The sequence below is a fragment of the Lagopus muta genome, chromosome 10 (assembly GCF_023343835.1).
Source record: "Lagopus muta isolate bLagMut1 chromosome 10, bLagMut1 primary, whole genome shotgun sequence".
Classification (NCBI taxonomy): Eukaryota; Metazoa; Chordata; class Aves; order Galliformes; family Phasianidae; genus Lagopus; species Lagopus muta.
Window position 1 is genome coordinate 18343435 of NC_064442.1, and position 16184 is coordinate 18359618.

Below are 16184 nucleotides of genomic sequence, written 5' to 3' on the forward strand. Positions count from 1 at the left end.
TGTGGCTCCAAGGCTGGCTTAGCTAGTGCTACCTTGGGGATGACATGGCACAGACCTATGAAGATAACTTGTGTCAGCTGCTATGTTAGTGCTGAGGTGGGTAAAGACTGCCACTATTCCTACAAAGCTGTCAGATGGGAGATTTCCCATTCATTAGCAGCCTGGACAACATTTGAAGTGTTATTCCCTAGTTGTCTTTGATTCCTCAGGTGGCATTCCCCAAGTTCTGAAGGGACCAACGGGGTTATGTAGAATTCTCCCTTCCTGAGCTAGCATCTCAATTTTGGATGGTGGGAAGGCTGTGAAACTCCTTGACTCTTCTGTTGATATGAGAGAGGCTCAGAAGCGTGCAGCACTCAAGAAATTGGGGGTGTCTGGAAAATTTAATTAAATTTCCTAATGGGAAAAAAGTTTGGAGAGCCTTGCTTGATCCGGTTAGGACTGTATGAGTTGTGTATTACCTCAAGTCTGTTCAGAGATGTCCTGAGAGCTATTATGTCCCACGCTACTGTGAATCAGAGCATTTGGGTTAGATAACAAGGCTTAGAAATTATGTGATGTATTGATTGTTTCTAGCTGCAAGGGCTGCTGATGTGCAGAGTCTCAGGCAGTGCCTCCAGGTAGGTTCTTCTGTAATCAGGGCTGGTATTTCTGGCAGCTTTGTAGGCCAGTCAGCTCAGGATTGTGTGTCCAGCACAGCAAAGTAGCTGTCCAAAGGTACCACATCCATCTCCTTTTTCATAGAATCACAGAATGGCCTGGGCTAAAAAGGAGCACAGTGCTCATCCAGTTCCAACCCCCTGCTGTGTGCAGGTCACCAACCAGCAGCCCAGGGCTGCCCGGAGCCACATCCAGCCTGGCCCTGAATGCCTGCAGGGATGGGGCATCCACCTTGGACAATGCTTATAAGAAATCAGTAATAGGTGTTGCAAACAATGTTAAGTCAGTTGTTTTAAGGTTATTTAATTGTTTTCATTAGAGAATCTTGGGTTGATTATAGCATAAAAATGCTTTCTGAATGAAAACCCAATGGTTTCTTCTAAAAACATCTTGCAGTGGAATTTCCCCCCCTTTATGGCTGTAACTTAACTGGAGTCAAGTAGTTTGTTTTTACAGAAGAATATTTTGTGATGAACGTCCTATTCCTTGAGAGTGCTTACCCACATCTTACAGTGACACTGCAAAACATCCTCCAGATACCTGTGCAGTGATCAGTTGTCACGAAGCAGGCAGTTCAGCGCCCAGGATTGTGTCCATCTTCCAAGCAATAGCACACGTACAGACAGCATAGCTGGCTGAGTGGGCTGACATACAGAGTTCAGGCAGTGCCCTCCCTGTGCTCATGCAGAAGTTGGTGCCTTTTTTGTGCCTTTCTAGGACATCTTCACAAAAGGAGACACAAATCTGTAGTTTTGCCTTCTGTCACCAATCCTATGTTGAGGATTGGTCTTGGTCTGCTGTATCAAAGATAAAGTGATCGTAGCTAAGATTTTGACATCTTAATTCTTTCTGAGAGTGGAAGCCAGACAGATAGCTCTGTTCTTGAAGCAGTGTCAAGCACAGCCTGGCTGAGCAGTATGTTCGTGCACGCACGAGCGCTGCGTGTTGTCACGGAAAGGAAAGTGCTCTTGCCTCAGCAGTTCTTTGTATCCCAGTGTGGGATTTCAAACTTCATTATCAGTTTTGAAATTCACTTTGGCACTTGAACCAGAAATAAATAAATAAATAAATAAATACATCACAATGTGAAGAGCACAGGCTCCCTGCTGAGCCACCTCTCCTGGCAGAAAGCTGCTCCCGGCAATTCTGATTTCACATCAGACTCACTGTTCCCTTTCCTACATCTCTAGCCTTTGTCTCCTGGCAGACTTTACCTCATTTCTCTTGTCTTTCTCTTCTGATGAAAGTAAAATTGATCTCTTTTTCCCCACCATCTTTCCAAGTATGTGGATCCAGCAACGTGACCTGACATCTCTAGGATGTCCTGCAATAGGGAATTCACAGTGCTTGAAGAATAAAAGATCCATTGGTCATGTCCAAATGTCTGCTGTGCTGGACTACAGATGTATGCTAGGGTATGCTGGCCTTTCCCAGCTTGGTTGTGGAAAACAAGCTGTTTCTATGGCCATAGTGTAAGGTTTGTACATAGCACATTCATAATTGCAGAATCTTGCCATCAGGCAAAGGATTAAAGCTTAGGGCAGAGCACCTGTAATAGCAAACAGGCATTGCCACAGCATTTAAATGCAAACAGGTCTGTCTGAAAGTTCTGGGATTCCATCTCCCGAGACCCCTGAAACTCATGGACGTTTGCATCACTTGCAGCTCAGCAGGGCCACATCTCATGGCACTGTGACAGCCTGCTGATTGCAGTGTGCTGAACAGCACCCATGGTGGATTCCCTGCTTGTGCTGTGGCCACTGCAGTAATGCATCCAATGGGAGGAAGTAAACAACTGCTTCATCAAGCTTATAATTGACCCTGCTGACATCTCACCACCAAGAAATAGATTGTCTGAAGCTTAATCCTTGCCTGAATAGCTACTGATGAACAGCAAGGAGAGGCAGCAACAGAGGCTCCTCATTGTAATGAATGTTGTACAGAAAGTGGAAGACTCCAAAAATTCTTTGCTAGTGTCTGTGATATTCATAACAGAACAAGAGGTTGATTCTACATAAGATCATTTCTGAAGGTATCACTGCAGTGGAGTTAAAAGCATTCAGTGTATTTCAGCGTGTAACATGCAGCACTTGAAAATCATCCTCCTGTAGCAAATTGAGCTAGCGCTGCAGTGCAGAAATTAACGCTGTGTTTGGAAGAGCTCGGAACCAAGACGCATATAAAGCTTCTTGCAGACTGAAGAGTGGATCTGTAGGAAGCAGTCAATAGCACCCAAAGCTGAAGTGTTGGCAAGATAAACTGCTAGCTTGTATCCAGTACAGTCTTAGGGAAAATATCAGGGAGAAAGCAAAATGTTGTGTTCTAAAGCTGACACAAAGGAAGCTACAAGCAAAGGGAAATCAGCAGAGATTGCACCAGCATTCTTTATTTTATTTGTTACAAATGTTCAGTTTTCTTCCCTTAAACCACTCTCTCCTGGAGTCACTGGACTCCATGAGCATGTGCATTGATCACACTGAGATCTCATGGTCACAGAACAGATCCTGAGGGTGAGAGCATGAATGGCTTAAGAGACAAAAAGCAGAACTTAGCATTCATTAGTTTTTGATGACTACTAAGTGCTGGGGAGCTGACATGGCAGCACTGTTTTACTCCTAATCATATGTCAGAGAAAATAAAACAAAGATGCAACTGTGTCCTATCAAAACACTCCATCTGGTGAATCTTGTCACTTGATCTTTGCCCTTATGAAGCACAAATCCACTTAAGAGAGATGCAGTGCTGTACATCATGGCTGATTACGTGTATCTTAATCCAGTCTCAGGATGTATGCTGCCATTCCCACACAGCATTTGAAATGCTGTCAGAGCATCATAATATTTCACTTCATTGAAAATGCATTACTCTGCTTGGTTCCCCTTTTCCTTACACAAGTGCATCTCTTTTGACCTCCAGGAAGTTCAGATGTGGAGAATGGGAGCAGGATTAAAGTCCATCCCACAGCTGCTTCAGCCCATTCCTGGAAGTAATGCAACTCTGTATGGGAAATGTGCTTTTATCTTTGGGTGAAGGGCAGATAGCATCCCAAGTACCTTCATTGCAGTAGGCCCATGTTGGTGAGCATTCTGTGCAAGTGTGTGTGTTTGAGTTAACCCAGTTGCAAGAATAGCAAATGGCATTTCTCTGAAGCTCTGCAGAGTGAGGGCTGAGGACCAAAGAGGACTCAGAGAGGCATCTGTGCCAGGGTTGGGATAGGAGCAGCTCTTCTCAAAAGCAGCATCTTTTTCATATTCAGAAATAGGGTGAGGAAATAGTCTGGCTTTTCCAGACAGTGATTTATTACTGCCAAAGAAAGAAGGACTCATGACAGAGATTGAGGGCATGAAAGACGTTAAAAATATTTAGTTCTCCTTGGGCTGTGAGTGAAGTGTGGTATGAGGGAGGGGAGTGGTGAGACAGCTAGGGAAAGCTGCAGGTTCAAGAAGGAAAAATACTCATCTAAGTTTCTGGGCAGCCTGGTTTGGTGGTGTGGGCAGCCTGGTCTGTCTGGTAGTTGGCAGCCCTGCACGTGGCAGGGGGGTTGGAAATAGATGAGCATTGTGGTCTTTTTCGACCCAAGCCATTCTGTGATTCTAAGTGGTTCCCTTGTGGTATATTGCCTCCATCAGAGGCTTATTCAAGGAAAAACAGATTTAAAATAAGTTCGAAATTAAATGGACTTGATTGTCTTGAGAAAGATTTAAATAACTCCTAATGAGTCTTTCCCTTTGAACTCAGAGAGGCCACTGATGTCTGTGTGTCCCTCTGGCACGGGGTGAGGGGAGGTAGCACTGCCAAAGACAGGAGAGCAGAGTCCTTCTGCTTAACTGTGACAGAGAATTATGGATTCTTATCTCACAGTTTTCTTTCGTAGGCACATTTTTAATTCGTAAGAAGGAAGGAAGGAAAACCTTCTATTTTGGTGAAGTAAGTCTGTCCTGTCTTTGCACAGAGCCTTATCTGGGAACAGTTAGTGTGGGAGAATCTGACAAGCCCTAGAGGCTTTGCAGGGCGGTTATTTATTGTTCTTTGTTACAAAGCAATAAATCCATACGCAGCAGTGAGTAAGCAGAGAGTCCTGAGTGTTCCCATCCAACCTGTGCTTGTTGGGGCATTTTTCCCACAAAGCCAAGATCAGCTGGAGATTGATAGCAAGTGCTTAGAGTGGGGAGGAGAGGGCTAGTGGGCTGGTGGCTGGGATCTGTGCCACTGGCCACCCTCACAGGTATCCTGGTGCTCTGACAGCGGGGCTCTTGGATAAAACAACAAAAGCAGTGCTTTTGCAGTGTGGTAGATAGGGTCCAATTCAGGACACAGGGTTTCCACTCATTTCGCCTCCCCTGTTGATGAGCTGCAGGCTATGCAGCACCTAGCACAGCCCACTACAGCATCCTGCCTGCCTCTCCAGAACTTCAGCAATCCAAATAATAAAGTGCAGCGTTCATTGCCAATTCAGCTCCCTATGGGGAGGTGGTGACTCGCTTGACTTTGATCATGCTATAGCGATCATGAATATTTACAGCCAGCTCCTTTGCTGCAAGCTACAGACAAAGAGCTCTGGAAATGCCAGGAAACCCCGAGTGTCCCCTCTGCTACCTTGGCTTCTCTGAGTAATTCCTTCTCCTCTCTGGTGCAGATCAAGTTGTTAGCATGCAAGGCAGCGCCAGCACAGACTGTACTGAGTTCTAAGTGACACTGATGTGCAGGGAAGGTCTGTAATGAGCAGAAGTTTGGTAATTAGGCACTTCAGCACAAGCTGCAGTAAAGGGACATTCAGGGACAGATTTACTGGGGGAAAGAAGGAAGGCAAAAGGGGTGTGTGGTCCTCTTGTCAGCATTGTTAGTACGGGTGATATTCTGTACTGCACACCAGGAGGAAGGGGCACGAGCATTGCAGCACACACACCTTGTCCCTGCAGCACCTACAGGGCAAGTGGTCCCATTTACAATCCTGTGCCCATGAAGAGGTGTCAGTTACTGATAGAAAGCACCACTCATCCCCAAACATTGCTCTGGCATCAGACAGCGTGCCCTTGTATTCTCCTCTAAACGACAGGATGGAAATGCGATTCTTTAGGCAGAAACACGGGCAGGTTAGATAGCGTAAGTGCAGGAAGCAACAGGGATCCAGCAGTAAGTGAAGAAAATCTGGACCTGTGCAGCTCTAAGCGAGAAAGAAAAAATGTTTGTAGTGGGCAGGTGAGAACACAGAGGAGAGGAAAAGCAGGCCATGGGTGCAGCTTCATGCGACTAAATGTGATAGTTGTTTTTGCCAGCCCTTCAGGCATCTGCTCCCAGATCTTCCTCTGTGTGTGTTAGTGAGGACAGTATTCAGGGAATGAGGAGCTGTGTTCATGGTGTAACTGGTTGAGGATAAGGTTAAAACATCAGGCATCTATTTGGGAAATAAAACAAAGGTGTCTGCAAACTTGCCATGCGTTAAGGCAATTGTGCTGTCCTGCACCAGATTTACCTGCCTTGGCCAACCCAGAGTGGTGTGGAAGAGTCAGGTATGGGAATCCCGTGGTATGTATTTGTCCCCACGTGGGTGCCATTTGTTACACAGCCTGGTGACTCCCTTTCTTCTTCTTTCCTCTGTGCAGTACAAGCAAGTGGAGCAGTATATGTCCTTCCACAAGCTCCCTGCAGACATGAGGCAGCGCATCCATGATTACTATGAGCACCGCTACCAGGGGAAGATGTTTGATGAAGAGAGCATCCTGGGAGAGCTGAGCGAGCCCCTCCGAGAGGTGAGGATGGTGCCTGTTCCTGCCATCCTTGGCAGCTGCGCGCTGTTCTGTCCCGGTGGTTTGCAGAGGAGACTGTGGTATTCAGGCCCTGGCATGTGCTCATCACATGAATGGTTACATCTTGGCACCTCTTGAGCCCATGGCAATGCTGGAGAGGAGCAGCATGTTACAAGACAGGTCATGTTGGTGAGGATAAGACAGCCATGTGCTTTGAATCCTTTTAGGAAAGACTTTGCTTGCTTTCCTGAGCCTGGCTAACCTCTAGCTGGCTATATAGCACACAGAAGTACCCACTGCCCCTCTGTGTCCTTAAGGGTACTGTTAGATCTCTGCAGCAGATTCTGGTGGGGGTGTGGAGATGATTTTCACTCCCCTTCCTTCACTTTTTGACTCTCCAATCTTCTGCCCTTTTTGTTTGTACAACAGACATAAGAATCTTAATCCTGCTGAGCTCCCCCTCCTTCAGTTGCTCCTGTCCTTTATTCCTGGGCACTGTAAGGGTCTGTTACCTTGCATTGAAGAGTCAATAGTATGGATAAATACCCTGAGATTTTTGAGAATGGCATGATGTCTAAAAGGGCAACCCTGGAAGAGAAGTCTCAGTAAGGAGGAGACACATGCTTCCCCTGCCCTCCTTCTTCCTGCTCCAGTCATCCAGATCTTGCTCCTATGCTTGACTGGGGAGCACTGTGCTGGGTGATTTACTCAGTATCACTTTCTGCTGCCTTCTGAGTCTGAGCTGACATGGCACAGAGCAGCTCCTGTGCAATGGAAAACGCTGTCATACCCTCTGAGTGACACCAAGCCGCAGGAAGAGGCACAGTCCCCGTCTGCTCTGTGACAGCTGAACAGCTGAATTGGGTTTTCTTCAGCTGAGGTTGATGATCCAGCCCATGCCTCAGTGACTGGTGGGCACCTCTCCCTCCCTCCTCTTGACACTGTTCCCAGCTGACCAGGATAATTATTTCTCTGAGAGCTGTGGCACATTTGTGCTGTTTAATATCTCATTGTCAAGCAAGGGCAATGGAGTACATAGGGCTGCCAAGGTGAGTTATAACATTTTCCCAGAGTGGAGCTCTGGGCTTTTTCATGCACAGTTTTACCACCGCTATGCACCTCTCATACACTCCAAAGCTTTCTGCAGGAAGAGATATATTTTATGTGTTTGGGAGGATGAGGGGAATCACTCTTTTGTCCCTGCTCAAAGGGAAAGCATATGAATGAAAGCAGTGAAGCATGGCGTCAAACTATCAGCTTCAGTTAGCACTGCTACGTGCTGTGAGCATCCGGAGGCCCATTCTAGCCAACACTAGGGGAGCCAGACTAAGGGAACAGCATCTGTTTTGACTATTTAATGTACAGTGTGAATTTTTTAATATAAGTGGGAGAATGTCGTTATGTTATTAGATGTTGACTAAACATACCTTTTCTGCTTCCTCATCCCATCTTTTCTTCCTGCCCACCCTCTCTTTCTCTTTTTATTCACTGTGCCATCAGGAAATCATAAACTTCAACTGCCGGAAGCTGGTTGCCTCCATGCCACTCTTTGCCAACGCAGATCCCAACTTTGTGACATCCATGTTGACCAAGCTGCGGTTTGAGGTATTCCAGCCTGGGGATTACATCATTCGGGAGGGCACCATTGGCAAGAAGATGTACTTCATCCAGCACGGGGTGGTGAGTGTCCTCACCAAAGGCAACAAGGAGACCAAGCTGGCAGATGGCTCCTACTTTGGAGGTGCGTGTTTATGGGTCACCTTTTCACAGTGAGGCCCACTGCTGGTGTTCACATTGTCCTTAACTTGTCCTAGATGCACAGGTGGAGCAGCATGTGGTACTGATACCTCTGCAACTTCTTTGTCCACCCTCTGTTCATCTCAGCTGTCTTGCAGCTTCTCATATAGTAAATTGTACAGTGGGTTGTGGCTGGGATTTACGGGCATCGCAGGAGTCTGGACTATAAATAATAACAAAGTGGAGAAGGAAAACTAAGCTCTTGTAGTTTCATTTCCTTCTGCCCCAAGCAAACTGATGGATCTGTGAAGCTGAGAATGTAAAGAGAAAAAATGGAGCATTCTCTGTTTTCCAAGCACATTTATAGCATTGCCTATTCCTACTGTCTGGCATCTATCATATGAAGTGCTGTATAAACATGGAGGGAAAAACATAGTCCTTCATCTCCCCAGTTTGTGGCTCAGCAAAATGTCGTGAAGGTCAGCAGGCAGGTGTAATGTGTCAGCAGCAGTGAAACTAGTACAAGGTCAGAAAACACCACAAGCTTCAGGATACTGCTCACAGAGTAACAGAGACTATCCAGCTGTCAAAGCCCTGCAGAGACCACACTGACACTCCAGGACAGACAGTTCTCAGGGAGATGTGAGTTTCAGTACAAGTGCTGAATGTGCACCACTGTCTACTGAGAGGAGGTAGAATGAAACCTGCCCTTCTATAAGGACTATTCTGTATTAAATACTCATCTTACAATCATAGCTCCTGCAAAGAAAACCTGTTTGCACCCGCCTGCTGGCTCTTTGGTACAGAGATTTTGCGCATCATAGCAAGTTGGGTTTGCTTGCTGGGATTTGGAGTTAGAATGCTGGAGTAAGGATGATACGCACACAGTTCCACACACATCCAAAAATAGCACTGTCTTATAAGCACCTTTTCCTTAGGAAAGCAGCCTAAAAACTCACCACTTTGCAGTGCTGCTATATGAGTGCCCTGGGGTGGACCCAGAGTGAATCCTCAGTACGATGCTGATAGATCAACACTCAGCAGCACAGAGAAGTATGCTGTCAGTGACAAGACCTTCTGTCCTTAGGTCATACCATCTGTGCCTGTCTTAGGTGCCCAGACTCTGTGTTCAGTCAGTGGAAAAGCAAGCCTCAGGAGCTCTGTGCTGAAAGTTCAAGGAGCATGCCCAAATGGGGTTTTTATGCTGGAGTCAAGGACTTATTGTTCTCTAACCAGCTGAACACCCTCCTAGGAGTACCTGACTACAGTGTAAATACACCTAGAGTTGGTAGTGAGTGAATGCCACTAACTTGGTTCATCCTGACGATCCAGACTCTTGTGACAGATCTGCAAGTAACTTCCAAGCATCTTTGAAAAGACAAATGTTTTGAGTATGAGGATCAAAGTTATTAACAGGCAGTAGGGCCACGGGGTCAGCACAGAGCCTCTACTGCAAATCTAGGGAGAGAATTAGCTTCAATGAGGGCACGACATGACCTTCTGCTCCCAGTGCCCAAGAGGAGCTGGTGAAAGACAGCTTCTCCATTCTGAATGCACAAGTGATATCTTTGATAATCCACCATAACAAAACTTGACTGGCTAATTAGATCAGCGGAGTCCCTTTGGTGCGGGTGTTTGTAGCAGCTGCCACGACTGAGCCCCCTGGTATTTTATTGCTGAAATGTTACTGCGTATGGAGAACATTCCTACTGTTCCTGCTTTCAGCAAAGGGAAAGCTGGTAGAGTCCAGCTCGAGAGGGGACTGGGTGGCAGACGGGACTGCTGAGCAACTGTGCCAGGTTTTGTCCCGTGGGGTTGATGGTCTCTGTCCCCGTGTTCTCAGGCTGGCTCTTTCATTCCAGAAATCTGTCTGCTGACTCGCGGCCGGCGCACAGCCAGCGTGCGAGCGGACACCTACTGCCGGCTCTACTCCCTCTCAGTGGACAACTTCAATGAGGTGCTGGAAGAGTATCCCATGATGCGGCGAGCTTTTGAAACGGTGGCTCTCGACAGGCTGGACAGAATTGGTAAGTAGCTTGAAGGTCTCTTTTCCTCAACTTGCTGCCCTGGCATCCTGACCCCACAGATGGTCCTTCGTTCCTTTGCTGGAGCTGTAAACTGAAGGAGATTCTGCTCTGTCTCTCCTTGCCTGACTTCAGCTCCTACAAGGAGACCCATTCAGTTAGGAAGATCAGTGAAAACCTCATTCTGCTCTTTCTCTCTCACATACACATTTCTGCCTGCTCCAAGATCAGTCTGACCCCACTAAGGGCCATCTTAGTGAATTCACTACGTTTTGAATTTTAGCTCAGAATGTGGAAATACCCACAGCCTCCCAGGTTCAAGAGAAAGCAGGCCACGCTGTGACCTCCATCAAGTACTGCAAGCAAATCTCAGTATTTCATTGAAATGTTCTGCTGCAGAAATCATCTCCCAGCATGAGGACTTTGTTAGAGTGTGACCTGTTTTTACACAGATGCTGGCTGGGGTATGACTGCATGGGTTAAAGGTATTAATTTTTTAAACTTAAGACAAAAACTGGCAGCTACATTGATGAGGAAGGATCTTCTCTGGTCTGTCAATGCATAATGAAATGCAGACCATAATGCATCTTCATGGAACAGTTGCTTTTCTGGTCATAGCTTACAAGCTGCTAGAGAAGCAAGAAGTGCTGTTTGGGAAGGGAAAGCTTGGTGTGCTTTCTGATCTCTTGTGCAAAACCATCAGCAGAACACAAGCACAAAGCACCTGTCCAGCTGTCCATTAGAGTCCAACTATAAATACCTTCAGTAGAAACAGGCAGCCAAACAAAGACATGGAACAGTTGCAAAAAAGCCTCCCACACCTACAGTTAACCAAAGAGTGTCATTGGATTGCAGTAGTTCACAGTGGCCCATGTCAGGATGCTGTCCTGCCCTGGGGAAGGCATAACTTGTGCTGCAAACATCCTTGTCTAGCCAGGGACCAGGGCACCAGTTGGTCATGACCAGAAAAATTTAACATGAAGACATTAAGTGATTTAAAGAAGGTCATGCACAAAATATCTGCAGAGCTGTGGACCGAGCATTTCAGAATCCAAGTCTAACTTCTTAAGTTTCTTATTACACATCGCTTAAAGCTGCATGCACTTCCGTTGCTTTTCAGAATCAAAAAGGTCAGCACGAGTCTGAGTACAACGCAGAAAGCGAGGAGGATAATGGGGTGAGGGGGGCAGGGAGGAAGCTGGCAGCCCAGCAAGGGGTGCAGTGCCTCTGGGGCTTTTTATGTGGGTAACATTGTATTCTGTGCATCTCATTACCTGCTTCAAACCAGAAAGTGTGACCCTTGAGGAAAAGGTTGTGAGCTAAACATGTAGAGTCTGGCCACTAATGAGGCCCTAGTGTATGTGGCAACAGCCTTATCACATGGTTATTTAAATGAGACTGAACTAGCTCCTAGAAAATGTAATGTCAGACACAACCAAGGGTGGGACAGCTTGACTTCATCTCAAATTCTTCAGCTTTAGATGGTCAGCACTGCTCAGCTTCCTGGCCTGAAGCTTTTTGTGACTGCGTATGCAGGTGAGCAGGGTGTGTGCTGTGTGCTTCTTGTCCTTTGCTCTCAGGATAGCTGCATTCATAACTAAAATTCATGGAAAATGTAGCAGAAACTGTTGGCCAGCAGTGATGCAGAAGTTACAGGAAGTTCCCAAAACCACTGTGAAATTATGTAAATCCATGGGTGTTTAACTGGTGGTAAGACTGACAGCTAGGATGGTACCAGCTCCCAAGTGAGCAAGTTTGAAGCTAGCTGGGTATGTCTTCCCCGCCTGCAGTCCTTGAGCTGCTGTGTAGACCCAACCTTGCCAGTGTGAGTCTTTCACAATGTGGATCAAAGTGAGTTGCCAGAAATCATAATAAAAGTCGTCATTAGTGCAGGGAATTATACGGTAGAGAAACCGAGACATGGGGAGGTAAAGCCAACCTGCTCCAGATTGCAATGAGTCAGGGATATTACAAAGAATAAACCTTGCTGGTTCAACTTCTAACTCTCTAAGCACAAGGCAGCACTCCCTTTCCACAACTTCATCAGAACTCTGTTCGAATTGTTTTTGTGATGTTGCTTGCCCATGAATCAGACCTCTCATCTGAGGCATTTCCTTGCAGGCAGTCTTTTGGTATGTAGCCTTTTTGCATTTTCAGCATGGAAGAAAGCAGGAAAGGTTAGCCAGATGGAAACCTCCATACCTGTGCTGCTGTGGGACAGCTTCCTTGAAGTGATGGTCAAGGGCAGAGCTGCTTCTCACAACTCTGCTTTCCAAACCAGCAAAAAGAACCTCATTTTCTTCTCCGTCAGGAGAAATTCCCTTCCACATGCAGCTGCAAAATATCAACATAACGTCAGAAGGTGACACAGAGCTACTGAAATAACATGCCTTTTGGAGCAGAGCTCTGGCACTGTCCTCCCCTCCTTTTGCCATTCGGCTGACGTGAGAAAGTATTAGTCCCTACACTACATGAAAGGCACGTACCTTCAGAGGAAAATCCTAGTGCTATCCCTGTTAAATCGAGAGCTGCCTGCTACTAGCTTCACATCCTCTACTATTGCAAAATAGTGTACTCGTAGCACTTTCCCACCCTGCTGTGCTCAATGTTCCTTGTCTGGAATTTCCCTAAAGAGCCAATTCCCTACTGAAATTGGCAGATTCCATGGAAATCCCTGCCTTTTATAAATAAAGTGTTTTCTTCACCTTCCATTGAAACGTGTGCCATCCAGCAGCAGCAGCGCAGCAGCTGTGTAACAGCATGTGACTGTTTAGTGAAGTCAGGAACGCTACACTAAACTGAGGCTCTCTCTGAAAGTAAGGGGACTGTTGTAGGGATCTGAGGGAGAGTGACAGAGGCGCAGAAAAGCTGAGTATGAACTAAAGTAGAACAGTACTTTTGGTTCTTGTTCAGCTTAGGATCTATATTCAAGATGGAAGCAAGTGGGAGCCTCCTTCCAAGTTAGTAGTGCATTCACTGACTTCCTTCTGCCCAGATGACAACATGTCTTTGAGAAGTTCCAGCCTGAGGACATGAAATGATTCAGAGGGCTCTGTCACTGCCAGCAGAGGTCCATCCAGTATTCTCCCTTTGCAGTGAGGAACCAAAAGAGCAGAGAGAAGGAAGCCCATCCAGGAGAGATGTCCAGAGAAGGGCAACAGAACTGGTGAGGGGTCTGGAGCACAAGTCCAATGAGGAGCGGCTGAGGGAGGTGGGATTGTTCAGTCTGGAGAAGAGGAGGCTTGGGAGAGACCTCACTGCACTCCACAACTTCCTGAAGGGAGGTTGTGGTGGAGGGGTTTGGCCTCTTCTCCCAGGCAACGAACAGGACCTGGGGAAATGGCTGCAAGTTGTAGCAGAGGAGGTTTAGGTTAGGCATGAGGAAGAACTTTTTCTCTCTGAGGGTGGTCAGGCACTGCAATGGCTGCACAGGGAGGTGGTGGAGTTGCTGTCCCTGGCAGTGTTCAAGAGGCGTCTGGATGAGGAGCTGCAAGATCTGGTTTAGTGCTTGTGGTAGCAGTGGTGATGAGAAGACAGTTGGACTGGATGATCTTATAGATCATTTCCAACCTCGTGATTCTATGATTCTATGATGTTTACAGGATTAGCAGCTCTACTGGGGATTTGGAAGTGTGATCTAAGTTTGCTAAGTAGCAGAGAGACGGGATGAGGATGTGAGCCCCCATCCCTTGAAGCAACAGGAGCAGTGCTGCTTGACTGGAAGTGCAGTGAGGCATTCACTTTGCAGAGCAAATGCAGTCTGAAATTCCATGGCTAGGCAGAGGGGAAGGAGAGGGGCAGGCACATGCTGATCTGCGTGCCCCCACTGCTTCCTGCTGGTACACGGGTACTGCAGCAGCAGGAAGGGCACAGCCCCCAGAGAGCCCTCAGCTCCATTGATTGCTCTGCCGAAGAGCATGTTGGTGTATCCTCCTAACCTCTGTTGTTAATGGGAATTGATATTGGCATCCTGCCTGGGCCGCGTGTGGCTGGGGAAGAGGTTTCCCAGGTGTTTTGCACTTGCAGAGCTCTTTAAAGACTGGAAAGGATTAATCCCCAGGAATTGAGTAGGGCCTGATTCTGCAGTGATTTGTGTCCCTGCTGAACTCTCTCTCTGAGTAACTTCAGACTTTAAAGTACTCCTCAGGCTGCAGAAAATCACATGCATAGCTCTCCATAGGCTCAGAGCCTGAAGATGGAGACCTGAGGAAATCAAGCCGATCACTGACGAATGATGATTTTAGCCCTGGCTTAAATCTCCTCTTGTTCTTGACCAATCTGTAAAATTCTCTGTAGTGTTTGTGCGTTTAGCTGATTTGTTCCTTTCTCCAGTGAGTGATTCTTTGTAGGACAGGCATTTGTGAGCAGGCCCTGTTTGTGACGTGTCAGTGACGTAAACTGCCTGGTTCTGTTCCTGCCTGGCTGTGAATCTGGCTTGGGGTGATCATCGAAGCTTAAAATTAGATTTTCACAAGTGTTTGCACTTGTAAAACACGACCACTCCGATGTTCACTGAAAGTAAATACTAAATACAACATGGGTTGTGAATATTGTCAGATCAGAATTCCCTCATCCGTTCAAAAAATAGTGGGAGACAATTATTTTCTGACTTTTAAATCTAGATGTCTGCCATGAGGTTCCCTACCATCCATACAAAAGTCGCTGCTGGGAGCTGAAAGAGCATTCTGAAGCCAGAGGAAGTCGTTTTTTTTCAATTTCTTTGGGAATATTTCACTTCAAGTGGTTCAAAATGCCTATGTTTTGAATGCCAGTTGCATGGATTTTGGTCCAGGGATCTCAGTTAATGGATTAAAAATGCCTTGCATTTCCTCCAGGCATTGCAGATGCTAAAAAACAAATCTAAGGCAACACAATACCAGTCTAAATATTATTACATAATGTTATTACAGCACAAGGGTGCCTGTTTAAAATATTATAGTGGCAGAAGTTTTAAAAGCGTTGTCATAGGAGCCACAAAATAGCTGTTCTCAAACTTTTTCACTGGGCACCCTGTTTGTCAGCTCGTGATCACTCTTCTGCAGTTGAAATTGAAATCCTGTTGGGTTTGCAACGCCGCTTGTCTGAATGATGGCTGATACTGTGGGATCTGCTGCCACAGAGCTGGGACTGGCCTGTGTTAGGCTGGGTGAACTGAGAATGAGAAGTCTGGGACCTGTGCCAAGCTCTGCCACAGATTCCCTGTTTGTCCTTGTCATGCCTTTGCAACATGCCTCAGTTCCTCATCTCTTCTACAGGGAAAATAATATTAGCAAAGGTGGAGCCCAGTCTGAACACGTCTTAGCTACCTATTCCCTTGTGGCAGGTGCCATGCAAAATCACATGAAATGGGATGAAATGTGTATAAATAAAGCAGTCTGTGCTCAGCACAAAGCGTACTCTGCATCCACACTGAGGTCCCAGTTTTGTTTATGCAGGTGATTAACCCCCAAAGATCTGCACGTGTGAGATGAGCAAGCAGATTTGCTCACAGGGCTATATATATATATGTCTCTTAGCTGCAGTTGCTGATAAAGGCACAGGTGATGAAAACTTATTATCCAAGTACTGAGCTGCTATGATATCGATGCTTGACAAGTGAAAACACAGGTTTTTCTGTGTTGTGTCCTCTTTGGTCACCTGAAAAACCCATAAACACGACTGTTTATAGGGAACTGGGGTTCAAATACTGCTACGTGTGTTTCTCTGACCTGAAATCCTCTCTTCTGTACAATGTGCAGACCCAAATCTGACTTTTACAGTCAGCAAAGAAAAAAAGGCATTGATAAAAGGATATGATTCGTCTCCTTTGAGCTGGCTGTCTGAAATGGCCTCGGTGAGCCACACAGTGCAGTCTGGCCCTGCTGTAGGTATCTTCAAGGTGGGAGTTCAAACTTAGGCAGGAATTCAATTTCTGAATTACTTTTTCTTTGGAATTGAAGGCCCAGACTCAGTGTACATCAGCCTAAGGAAAGCTATCGATTGGCAGCTCACCATGAGTGAGTGCACATGACTTCAG

The 16184-nt window shown here is 46.4% G+C and overlaps 1 protein-coding gene across 4 annotated transcripts in view; it reads left to right on the forward strand.

Annotated features, from left to right (window-relative positions):
- The window catches only part of HCN4 (hyperpolarization activated cyclic nucleotide gated potassium channel 4), a 144762-nt gene that overhangs the window by 116667 nt on the left and 11911 nt on the right, over window positions 1–16184 (forward strand). For all 4 annotated transcript variants that reach the window (XM_048956124.1, XM_048956125.1, XM_048956122.1 and 1 more), the window contains 3 exons: window positions 6264–6410; window positions 7908–8148; window positions 10007–10171. In XM_048956124.1, the coding sequence (XP_048812081.1) occupies window positions 6264–6410; window positions 7908–8148; window positions 10007–10171 (553 nt within the window). The remainder of the gene's footprint in view (window positions 1–6263; window positions 6411–7907; window positions 8149–10006; window positions 10172–16184) is intronic.